Source organism: Rhincodon typus, chromosome 19 (assembly GCF_021869965.1).
Source record: "Rhincodon typus isolate 14 chromosome 19, sRhiTyp1.1, whole genome shotgun sequence".
Lineage (NCBI taxonomy): Eukaryota > Metazoa > Chordata > Chondrichthyes > Orectolobiformes > Rhincodontidae > Rhincodon > Rhincodon typus.
The window spans coordinates 52,471,027-52,483,720 of record NC_063350.1 but is presented as its reverse complement, the minus strand read 5'-3'; the positions used below and the strand labels follow the sequence as shown (position 1 = coordinate 52,483,720).

The window sequence follows — 12,694 nt, the reverse complement described above, 5'->3', positions numbered from 1 at the left end:
TCTCTGACCACAGCTGAGGTGTTGGAGGACTACTACATGGTGGAAGGATAGACCAGGAATTTACAGGCCAGTCATCATGAACCCGGTGAGAGGAGGACTTATTAGAAAAAACGTTTAAAGCACAGAATAGATCTGAACTTGGAGAGACAAGGATTAATCAGGGATTGTCAGCATAAATTTATTAAAGGAAGGTTGTGTTCGAGGTAACCAGGAGTGTTGAGGATAGTAATGCGTTTAATGTTGTCTACATGGACTTTAGCAAGGCTATTGATAAGGTGCCTCATGGCAGACTGGTCAAGGATCCATGGGATCCAAGGCAAAGTGGCACATTGGACTAGAGGGCAATGATAGAGGGATATTTCTGTGACTGAAAAACTGTTTCTAGTGAGGTTCTGCAGGGCTTGGTGCTGAGTCCCTTGTTGTTTGTGGTGGTCATTAAAGAGGGTTAGTTGGCTTGATGGCTGGTTTGTGATGCAAACAGCATGGGTTTAATTTCCCCCATCAGGCGAGGTTACCATTAAGGACTCTCCTTCTCAACCACTCTCCTCGCCTTAGGCATTCTGACCTTCAGGTTAAACTGCCACCAGCTATTGCTCTCCAATGAGAGGGCAGCATGATTGTCCCCTGGGACTATAATGACACTACATTGCAGGTTTAGATAGCTCAGTTGGCTGGACAGCTGGTTTGTAATGCAGAATAACACCCATAGCACCAGTTTAATGCACACACCAGCTGAGGTCACTATGAAGGTCCATCTTCTCAACCTTTCTCCTTGCCTGAGGTGTGGTGTTCTCAAATTAAACCACTACCACTTGCCTCTCTCTAGTGACAGAGTGGGACAATGCTGACTTCACCTTTATGTTTAGCATTTGGATTTAAACATAATGAGGTATGATCAAGAAGTTGGTGAATGACAGGAAAATTGATAGGGCACTCAATAGTGAGAAGGATAGCTATAAACTACAGGACGATATCAACAGACTGATCAGGTGGGCAGTGCAGTGGCAAATTGAATTCAACTTGGAAAAGTGGGAGGTAATGCACTTGGGGAGGGCCAACAAGGCAAGGGACTCTACTGTGAATAGTGGGATCCCGGAAGGCACTGAAGATCAGAGGGACCTTGGTGTGCATATCCACAGACCCCTGAAAGTAGCGGAGTAGTCAGATAAGGTCGTTAAGAAGGCATATGCAATATTTGACTTTATTAGCAGAGGTGCAGAATACAAGAGCAAGGAAGTTATGCTGGAACCATATAATACACTGGTTAGACCACAACTGGAGTACTATGTGCAGTTCTGGTCGTCACATTAAACAAAGGATGTAACTAGACTGGAGGGGGTGCAGAGGATGTTGACCAGGATGTTGTCTGGGCTGAAGGCTCTGAGCTATGGCAAACAATTGAATAGGCTGGAGTTATTTGCCTTAGAGCACTAAAGGTTGAAAAGGGGACCTGGAATAGAAGTGTATAAACTATAAGGGGCATATGTAGATAGGATCGTTCATAAAGGGGTCAATATTCAGGGACCATAGAAGGGTTGTGGGACTCTCGAACTCACTGCCTGAAAGAGTGATTGAGTTAGAAACTCCTGTAACATTAAAGCAGTATTTAGATAGACACTTGCACTGCTACAGCCTCCAGGACTATAGGCCAAAAGCTGGAAAATAGGAGTAGAGTAGTCAAATCTTTGTTCACTAGCACAGACATGATGGGCTGAATGTCCTTCTTTGCCAGAAACATCTATGAGTCTATGAGACATCTAGCTCAGTCATCACACTCTTTCACCTCCTCCACTGCCTCCAAAATGTCAGAATGCCTATCTGATATTGACTACTGGATGCGCAGAAATTACCTCTAAACAGTGTTAAGAAAACAGAAACCATTGCCTTTGATCTCTGTCACAGTCTCCGCTCCCTCAACACTGCCTCGGTTCTTCCTCCCTGGCAATTGCCAGAGGCTCTTCTCAAACTCGTGCTATGTTCAAACCTAAGATGAGCTTTCAGCCTTAGATCTTCAGCCCCATTATGTCTGCCTATCTCCACCTTTGAAACACCACCCAGCTCTGCCACTGCCTCCGCTTTCCCACTGCTGAATCCCTCCTTTGTATCCTACTGACCATGACAACTGCAACACTCTATTGGCCATGTTCTATGCTTTGTAAGCATGCTGTCACTGAAGGCTATACAGTCTGTGTCCAAACCCAAAAATGACTGGTGTTCCCTTTTCACATCTGTGCTCACCTCCAGTTAAACAATGCCTCAGTTTTAAAACTGTCATCTGAAATAAAAACAGATACTCAGCAGGTCAGTCAGCATCTGCGGGGAGAGGAAGATAGTTAATGTTTCAGGCTGTAACCTTCCAACAAAACTGAGCTAACTTAGAAATGCGATAAGATTTGAGGAAGCTCAAAGCGAGGGGACGGGGCAGCAAGAACAGAAGGGGAGGTTTGTGGTAGGGTGGAAGGCAAGAGAGGTTAAATGACTCAACATTTCATGATTCAAAAGCTGAGGCGAATAGTGTTGGATACCATGAAGAAACAATCAGCATGTCCAAGTAAGATGATGAACGGCAGGATAGCAGCAGTCTGAATGCAGCGTGAACAAATAAAAAAGGAAGCAAAGCAAACATCAAAACAGCAAAAACAAAGTGGACAAAACAAGAGGGAGATTTGAGGCTATGATCTAAAATTGTTGAATGCAGTCTCTGGAGGACTATAGTGTCAAATTGTAAGATGCGGCTCCTCAAGCAGGGTTTGATTCCACCTTTGTGAAGGTTGTGTATTCTCCCCACGTCTAGGTTTCCTTTGGGTGTTCTGGTTTCCTCCCACAGTACAAAGATGTGCCGGTTACATGGGTTGGCCGTGGTAAATGTGGGGTTACAGGGACGGGGGTGGGTCAGGATGGGATGATTTTCGGAGGCTCGCTGTGGACTCAATGGGCCGAACAGCCTGCTTCCACACTGTAGGGATTGTATGAATGTTAGAGGCTCTTTGACAGTAAGACGGGAGGAGGTATAGGGAAGGTGTTGCATCTCCTGTCCTTCCACGGAGAGGGAGGCAGCGTTGGAGGGAAAGTTAAAATTTTCACCCTTCTTTTCAAAAGTGTCCAAAGCCTGGCCCTTCCCCCATCACTGCAGCCCTACAACCCTCTGAAATATCAATGCTCCTTTATTGAACTTTCCCGGTTTTAATCCCTCTGCCATTGATGGCGCGCCTTTAGCTATCCAGATCCTAATCTCTGAAATTTCTTCGCTAAATCACTTCATCTCTCTATCTCACTTTCCTCACCCTACCTCGTGGGCCAAGTTTTAGGTTGTCTGTCTTAATACTTCCTCTGTGGCTTGGTATCATATTTGGTTTGATATTGGTCATGCGCAGCGCCTTGGGATGTTTTATTTGAAAACTCAGCATAGGAATTCCTCAAATTTCATGATAGGCCTAAACTGTATTATTTGATCTCAGTTGGGTTTCTACATTTGGAGTCAGCACCACTGGGTTGTAAATCAAAATAATCGGGCAGCATTTCTGATAGTCCTAGAAATATCTGCATTGAAGAGTTAGCATGAGACTGAAACATCCTCAAATACAACAGCACTGACTCAATGCCTAGACATACCTGTAAGGATTGAAAACCAGAACAGAAATTGCTGGAGAAACTCAGCAGGTCTGGCAGTATCTGTGGAGAGAAAGTAGAGTTAACATTTCCCATCCAATGACCCTCTTTTCTGAAGAAGTGCCACTGGACTCAAAACATTAACTCTGCTGTCTCTCCACAGACAGTATTTCTCCAGTGCTTTCTGTTTTGATTTCAGATTTCCAGCATCTGCAGTTCCTTGTTTTATTCACCTGTGAGGATGATAATTTGAACAAAGTATCTGAGAACCACTTGTAAACTTACTATCTGCTTGTAAGTAAATCTTCTTTGCAGAAGGCTCTTTGTTAAACAAAATATGCTTCTAAGTGCAGTGACTGTTGTGTTGGGAAAAGGAAATGTGTTTTGCAAAAGGTGAGCTACTCATATATGAATGACAGCATGTTGACTAAGGGAGGAATGCAGATCAGGGTCTAGGAGAACTCGCCACTATTTTTCAAAGAGTACACTGGGATGTTTAACATTGATTAAAACAGGCACATAAGTATCTCATTTTTTTATCCTATCTAAATGCAGCTCTCCTTCAGGTCAACTCAGACCATCTGCCCACATCTTGGATTGTAAATTTAAATAGCATCTAGGAGATTTATCTGAAATGATGAGCCTCCTTTGATTTAAGGGGTAAGTGACAGAATGGAATCATAACTAGCTCAATAGCAGAATGTTGCTCAGACTGCAATCTGGATTGCAGCAGTGTTCCCCAAGAGTCTGTTTTAAAACATTACTGTTTCCTACTTGTTCATGCGATATGGCTGGGCCTATGCCTAGTCGCCCTTGAGAAGGTGGTGGTGAACTGCCTACTTGAACAGCTGCAATCCATGCGCTGTAAATAGATCCATAATGCAGATAGGGTGGAAGTTCCACGATTTTGACCCAGTGACAATGAAGGATATTTCCATGTCAGGATGGCGAGTAACTTGGAGGAAAATTTGCAGGTGATGGTGTCCCTATATAGCTGCTGCCTTTGTCCTTCTAGATGCTAGCAGTTATAGGTGTTGAGCATGCTGTCTAAGGAGCATGGGTGAATATCTGCAGTGTATCTTGTAGATGGTACACATTGCTGCTACTGAGCCAGTTTTTAGATGCTGCAGACCCAGGTGTAGGCAGCAGCATTATAAAGATTTCAAATGATATGAAACTTGGCTAAGGCACAGGCAGGGACAAGGATATTTATAGGCTTTAAGATGGTGGTACAAGAGAAGAGAAGATATGATGTGCATTTATAAAACACTGGATCAACTCTAGTATTATATCTGCCTGGAGTACTGGACACCAGACTTCAGGAAAGACGTAACGATTTTATGGAGAGTTCAGAAAAGATTCACAAGAATGGTTCCAGAGACGAAGGTTTTCAGTTACATAGATGGATTAATAGAATTTTGGGTTGTAACTCTGAGAGAAAAGAAGATTGAAAGGACATTTGATAGAGGCGCTCAAAATCAAGGGAGGTCCAGACACATTAGAGAGAAACTACTCACACTGGTGGAGGGCAACTGATATAAGGTGAATGGCAAAAGAATGAAAGGTGACATTTCAGACAGCAAGTGATTAGAATTTGGAATATACTGTCTGACAGTGCAGAGGAGGCTTGTCAGTTATGGCTTTCAAAGGAAAATTGGACAAGCATTAAAAATGAAACCAGGAAAAGTGGGACTAGCTCATCTCCTGACTCCCTAAAGCATGTCCATCACCTACAAGGCAGAGGTCAGGAGTGGGATGGAATACTCCCCACTTGCCCCAACAACACTCAAGAAGCTTGACACCATCCAGGACAAAGCAGCCCAAAGTATTGGCACCATAGCCACAAACATCCACTCTCTCCACCACTGACACTTAGTAACAGCAGTGTGTACAATCTACAAGATGCACTGCAGAAATTTGCCAAAGATCCTTAGACAGCACTTTCCAAACCCTCAGCCATTTCCAAGCAGAACGGCACGGGTAGCAGATGCATGGGAAGACCATCACCTGCAAGGTCCTCTCCAAGCCACTCACCATGCTGACTTGGAAATGTATCTCTGTTCCTTCAGTGTCGCTGAGGCAAAATTCTGCATTTCCCTCCCTCAGGGCATTGTGAGGCTACCAACAATACATGGACAGCAGTGATTCAAGAAGGCCGCTCACCACCACATTCTCAAGGGCAAATAGGAGTGGGCAATAAATGCTGGCCCAGCCAGCAACACCCACATCCCAAGAGTGAATAAAAAAAGTGCTATGTTGCTCTTGCGGTGAGCTGACAAGAACTCACTGAGCTGAATGGCCTGTGCGGTATCTATTCTATGATTCCAAGCAGTGTACCAAGATATAGCAGATGCTACTCAATGTGCAGAAGTATGAAATGATGCACTTTGAGAGGACCAATTTAGAAAGAGATTCTTCTATAATGGAATGGTTTTCAAAAGGACAAACAAGTCGAAAGATGAAGGGATGAGGAACATGAGGATGAGAGAGCTTAACAAATTTAGGACTCCTTGAAAGACCTAAGGTATAGAGGTGAATTAATAGAGGTTTTCAAAATGATGACAAGAACTATTCCCTCAGGTGAGTGTTTCAATAAGTAGAAATCATAAAATCATTGGAAATACGACTGAGTGGCAGGTGAGGCTATGCATTTCTACGATTCACTACAGCCTCGATATACTGATTCCAAGGACAAGAGAGTAACCAAATACGCCTGTCCAAAAAGCAAAAAAGTGGAGGCAATCATTTGACCGTGTCAGTGAATTCAGGTTTTACTAAAGGGCATGAAGGTGGTGGTAAAAATGAATGGTTTCCCGTTGTCATATACAATCACTGCGGCACAGAAGACAACCATTCAGCCCATCGAGTCCCTACGAGCTCTCTCCGTCTCACTTCCCCGTTCTATCCGTGTAGCCCTACAACTTTACTTCCTTCAAGTTGCCCCATTCAATTTCCTCCGAAATCAATCATTTTCTCGGCCTCCGCCACTCTCCTGGGCGAGGGTTCCAGGTCATTACCACTCGTTGTGTAAAGGAAAAAAGTTCTACCCCAGAGCCATTGCACATCTTTCGAGAAAGAATACTTTTCTAACAGTGTATTTTCAGGGAAGCCTCGAGTCTGGGCTTTTAAAGAGGCATTGGTGGTGGCGAATCGTAAAATACATGGACACCTGCAACAAAAGCGGCGAATGTGTCTGTCTGTCTGGGACAGATCAGGTGCCAAAGGAACGGGCTGAGCCGACCTCGCTTTTCGGTTCATTTTTAGGGGAAGTGCGTTCTTGGAAAGGGAGGGTTGGCGTCTGTCTTTTGTGTGTTGTTTTCTAATCCACTCCCAGTAGCAGACACACACACACGGCATTAAGTCCAAGTGCAAATACAGACAACAATCGCTGAGAAAAGCCACAGGCTTCCTTCAGCTGGTTGGCGGACAAACCGTGACCAGCCAGGCACAAAGAACAGGGCATAACGCTGCACTCCACTCTCCCCCCTCCCTCCTACAGCCTCTCCGCCTGGGGAAAATCGCCTACAAAGAGAGGGGAGGGTAAGATTTTAAACGCATCCAGCATCAATTCCAGATCGCTCGCACCACACTTTCCCTGGGAGCTGTGAGAGGATCTGACGCCCGATAAATCGCGTTTATATAATGGGATTTGCATGCAGCTTGAGGAATAATGAGACTCTTGGATGTCTGCGGGGAGTTGGGTGGGAGGGGAGGTGGTGGTTGCTGCAGGCTGGAAACTTCGCAACGTGCTTTGCTATTTGCATACTCTTTTCGCCACTTGCATTAATTAATCTTTATACTTGCCGCGATAACATTCGCAAATTCCATCTCCAAAACATCGCATTTGGTGGGACGAGGCTGAAAGAAGTGGGCGATTTCTGACGGGGCCAGGGATGGAGAGGGTTATATCACTTCGGGTCAAAGTGAGGTTAGGCTTTACAAGAGCAGATTGCCTTGTAAAGTCTGTCTGAATACACAGACACCCCCTCCCCCAACCGCAGTCTCCCTTTTTGTTTGGATTCCTTGCGAGGAATGAGGGATGTGTGTATACCAAGGGCAAAGGGAAAAAAAATGTAATCAAGGTTACTGCATCCTGTTTCCCTTTTGCTTTGGTTCCCCTCCCCTCCCCCAGCCTTGCAAATCCGTATTGAATTCTCAGCAACGTTAGCCCCTCTATTGACCAGTTTAAGCTGTTTGAAAATCTCTCTCCCTCTTGACAACTTTAGAAAGTTAAGTGCTTTCTCCCTTTCATTAAAAACAAATGGCTCGTTTCACCAAGACACAAAGGTGGCAATCGTTGCGACGCCTGTTTGCTTCTTTGGGCATCGGCAAACACTTCAGATTTTGCCAAGACTTTAATTGTTAGGAAAATGACCGCATTTTCAAGATTGTATTGAGCCCGATTAATTTTTATGTGAAACACAAAACAGAAAACTCTTCTGAGCATCGTCAGAACATGGTTGACGAATAACCAGAGCTAAATCCCTGCACAGAGGCTGCCGGACCTGCTGAGTATTTCCAACATTTTGTGTTATTAAATTATTTCAGGTATCCCACATCCACAGTATCTCCCTTTGCACTGATTTATTTCCAGCTTGTTTTATCACTGCTTCCTTTCCTTGATTGATTAGTCAAAGGGGGTATAAAATGCCGCGCAGTATTTGTAACCCACATTTTTTCAGCATGAAATATATTTGACAGACTTTGGGTAAACTTTTCAAGGTCTTTTTTTCTCTTCCTCCTCCCACTTCCTGCTCTCACTTCAAACAAACAGAGCCTTGCCTGACCCACGTGTGCGTTCCCAGCTGTGCCAGCCCTCTGTTACACTACTATCCAATGGAAATGTGTGTTAACCCACACTGTGTTTCTATTGGACAGTTTCTACGTCAATAATAGTTTGCGTGCCATTTACGGTCCACAACTCGCCCAGCCATGATGTCATCGTCATTAGCACCGCCTACAAACGGACTCACTATTGGTTCCATTCCCCAGGGCGCATCCAATAGCAGCGCGAAGACGCGCCAGTACGGAGAAGTGATATGTCGATTGGCTGGCGTCCACCTGCCAATCACGGAAGGCGGACCGGCGAGGGAGAAGCGGGCCACCCGTCTGCTTCGGTGACGTCATGGAGGAGCACCCGCATGCCAGAAGTCCCGCCCCGGACGGTGCTTCCACCAGCTCCATTGGCCGCGAAGAGCCAGGGGGACGGGGATTTGGGAATTCCGAGTGACGATTGGTGGGGCAGGTGGTCGATCAGGCGGCCGGTGGGGGGGCGGGACCGGGGATGGGTGATTGACAGTGGCGGAGGTTTGGTTGCGGCGTGAGGGGCTGCGCTACTTGATTGTGTGAGTGTATCGAGTGTGAAGCAGATACAAAGTAGCACTTGGTGATTCCGGAGCTGGCAGAGCAGTGAGAGACAGACAGACAGAGAGAGAGACAGACAGACAGAACCACGGGGACCGGTCGGGCTAACACTCCCCTGATTATGGTTTCTCACAACTGAGAGACAGATACCCAGCTCCCTGCCCTCACCCAGGAACCAGCCAGCAACACTCAAGTCAGCGAAGGCTCCTCTCCCAACCCCGGGGGGCGCCTGGCTGCCTTTATTTAACCCCGTTTCCAAATTTTTTTTTAATTTATTTCCCCTTCCCTCTTCAAATATTAAATGTACAACTTGATGGGTCTGAACAGCACAGCCGCAACGAATCAGCCCAATGTCTCCTGCACATGCAACTGCAAACGCTCTTTGTTCCACAGTATGGAGATCAGTAAGTAGTCGAAACAGTCTTTTTATTAAAATACTGTTCCCTTCGATTTTCGTAATGTTGTTGGTCATTTAAAACTAAAGCCAGTAGATGCTGGCTTTTGTACTAAGGAAGAGATTGTCTCACCCCCCCCCCTCGCCCTTTAAGAGATGGAGTTGATGAGGGGGTGGGGAGTGTGAGTTGTCTGCCTGGCTGTGTTGTTAATTAAGACGGCGTCTCTCGAGCCCTCAGACTGCCTGGAGTTTTCGTTCCTGTCAGAGTTTGTGCGTGCGTGTTCATTTTTTTTCCTCAAAAAAATGAAGTTGTCTTTTCTGCCTCTAGTTGTTTGACTTTTATTTGTGCGTCTCTCTTGTTTCCCTCAGTTTTTTTTCTTTTTTGTTTTCGATGGGGACGGCTTTTGGAATCTTACTCTGTGGTTCACCACCAGCCCCCCCCCCCCAAATCGTCGCCAACCCCGTCTCTTGGCCAAGTTCGAGGCCACTGGGGAAAAAAAAAGCAGCCAAGACCCTGACTTTTTAAAAAAAAGACGTCTCCTTTCCTACCCCCCCCCCCCAACAAAAAAATAACGCCCTGTCTCTTCTTTTCCAGAAAGCTTTGAGCCTCTTTCGGTTTCTTTTCTTTTCAAAAAATATTGGAGTTTTGTTTCGTGTAAAATCGTTTTAGTCAGTCAGCCCCTTAGCCCTGGACTGACTCATTGTCAAGATTGTCGCTCAGTTTCGTGTGAGTCTCGCCCAAACCCTTTTTTTTTTTCGCTTTCCCCGCCCGTTTCGTTTCTTTCGCCCTCCGTCTTTTGATCTGTCTGAATGTTTGGTCTTTCAGTGTTTTCTGCACTTGATTAGAATCAGACCTACTGTATTATCAGATAACCCTTCATTCAGTGTTTTTCAAGCATTCTGTCAACAAGCTGTACAGTTTCTTAGAATTCAATGAAGTGCAAAGGGATCTAACCTAAACGAAACAACTCAGCCCTTCTTCCTCTCAGTGCCTTTTAGGCATAATTTAACGTTTGGTGAAAAGCGTCCTTCGTCTAAAATCTGACCCCACTGAAGGATAACTGGGGCCCCTGAGCCTGTAAAACATACTTTGTGGTATTTTAATATTAACTTTGGGTAAAATTGAGTTGCACTCTGATCAAACACTGGTGGATTTTATCTTGGTTAGAATGGGCAGTGTTGTCCTCCATAGAAACTGTTTCAATTTTGGGATAATTAAGGCCACTCAACTTGAGACTTCAGGTGTGTCAATCCTTTTGTTTTGGATGCTTTTAATGTTTTTCTTTAGCATCAACATATTAGTTACTGAACACTAGTGGCCTAAGATCAGAGGTTCACTTAAGACTTTTGACTCTAACTTTTAAAACAATCGTTGTAGTGCTTATTTGGGTTGGAGTGGAGCTTACTGAGTCTGTACATTCCTCACCTCCGTCTGATGCTATGGAGTTCTGTTTCTTGGGAATGATGCACCTAACCCTGCATAGGTGGGTCCTAAATTTTTTAAGGTCCCAGTCATCCAGCTTATTACGGCTAATACTGTACATACCCTGTTGCTCTGTGTGGTTTAGCTGCAGTGGTTTTAAACAATTGCAGTTCATGTTTTATGTGATGTAAGGGGCACAGTGCAAGGTTGCCGGGTGTTGGGACGCAGCAGAGACTAGTTTAAGGACTTCGCTCGAAATAGCGTTGCTGCAGGGTCGGCATTACCCAGTTCTGTTTAACAGTCATTGTCACAATGAATGGATCCTGACTCATGCACATCATTTTTTCCATCTGCCAAGATTTTTCAAATCGGAATCCAACTGTCAGACTTCAGATGTTCCTCTGAGAGTTGCGGATTAAGATATCATGTGCATTTTTCTCCCCATTTTAAAATGTGCCTTTCAGATACTGTTTTTGACATGGACTAACATAAGGTTTTAAAATTATTGTTAATCGTTTTTAAACGTGTTACCTAGTTTGCCACGTGGCCCTATATCTGTGGATTGTATTCCTTTTTCATTTGTCATCCATTAGTTATGAACTATAACCGTACATCTTTACGCACAATGATTAGAAAAATGCAAAGTGCAGATTGTAGTGACTGAACTGATGTGTGCCCTTCAGCCAGCCCCATTTGCTGATTTTATGAAGTGGTGTTAATATTTGGGTGCAGGACTACACTTGCCTGCTGTGTCTGTCTAACAGGTTTTGTCTGTTTTATTAAATTTGGCACCTGTGTTGCAAACAGGGTACGCATGACTCCTCCAAATCTCTCCAGGATCTGTCCATTGGAACCTGTAATTTAACCTTAGCTTGGAAGTATTACATTTGCTTCCACATCTTTCTGTGGTTAAATACACCTTCAGTTGCTGATATTCTAATCAATGTTCTGACTAACTATGACAGTGTGAATCCTGAAGACTTTTTCAGATTCTGGCCATTTTCCGCCCCCCCCACCAAGTCTGGTCAATTTATGATCAATTGAAAGCATGTCCAGGTGCATACGTGTGACAAATCGCATCCCTCTTATTAAACCATTCCTTTAGGATTGAGCATTCTTCTCAGATTTCGGATATCTTGCCTTTTTGAGATAGGATATTGCTTTTTTCTATTATGTTTATTCTGTTTTGCCTTTTTAGATTTAGATTTTGTCCCTAATGCTTGTATCACTATTCAGCAAGACCGTAATCAGTTGCTTTTGCAAAGATTGTTGTCTGGACAAGCAATTATGAAAAATAGATCATATGAGTTGCAAAACCATCAAATTTATTTTAAGATGTTAAATCCATATGGCCCAAATCTGTTGGTAAAAGTCTTGATCGCCCTTTTGTTGTGCCCTGTTTTAAGGGCACCATTGAGACAAGTGAGAGCTGTTTAAGTTGACCAGCACTCCTTGTTTCATCTGACCCCATTAGACCTGAAAACTCTGTAGTGAACCGTGGAAACAAAGGCGTATCAGGGCAGTTCATTACTGTCCCAAGTGGTAATGTGGCATTGAGTGAGTGCTGTGGGGGGGGTGGAGGTGCCTGTTGATGTGGCTCGAATCAGCATTCTGTAGCCTCGGTGACTGAAGGGACTTGGCAGACAGCTCCCCCTCTGCCAGTCAGCGCAGGCTCTCACGTTCCCAGCAGCAAAGCTGATCCGAACCAGAACTTGGCAGAGACCAGTGGTGTAGAACCTGAGTCCTGTGATGTGACCCATTGGGTCGAGCTTCTGTTTGGAAAGGAAAGCAACACTGGTTCCTGTTTCTTAGATTACAAGGCGTAGAGCTGGATGAACACAGCAGGCCAAGCAGCATCAGAGGAGCAGGAAGGCTGACGTTTCGGGCCCGAAACGTCAGCCTTC

General features: G+C 44.8%; 1 protein-coding gene across 5 annotated transcripts in view; it reads left to right on the top strand.

Annotated features, from left to right (window-relative positions):
* The first annotated feature begins 8,894 nt into the window (after positions 1–8,894).
* The window catches only part of LOC109937569 (protein TMEPAI-like), a 91,530-nt gene continuing 87,730 nt past the window's right edge, over positions 8,895–12,694 (top strand). For 2 of the 5 annotated variants that reach the window (XM_048608379.1, XM_048608378.1), the window contains exon 1: positions 8,902–9,377. In XM_048608379.1, the coding sequence (XP_048464336.1) occupies positions 9,275–9,377 (103 nt within the window). In that variant the 5' untranslated portion in view covers positions 8,902–9,274. Of the gene's footprint in view, positions 9,378–9,563; positions 9,642–12,694 lie in introns of those variants that run through there. The other 3 variants (XM_048608380.1, XM_048608382.1, XM_048608381.1) reach the window with 3 other exon arrangements.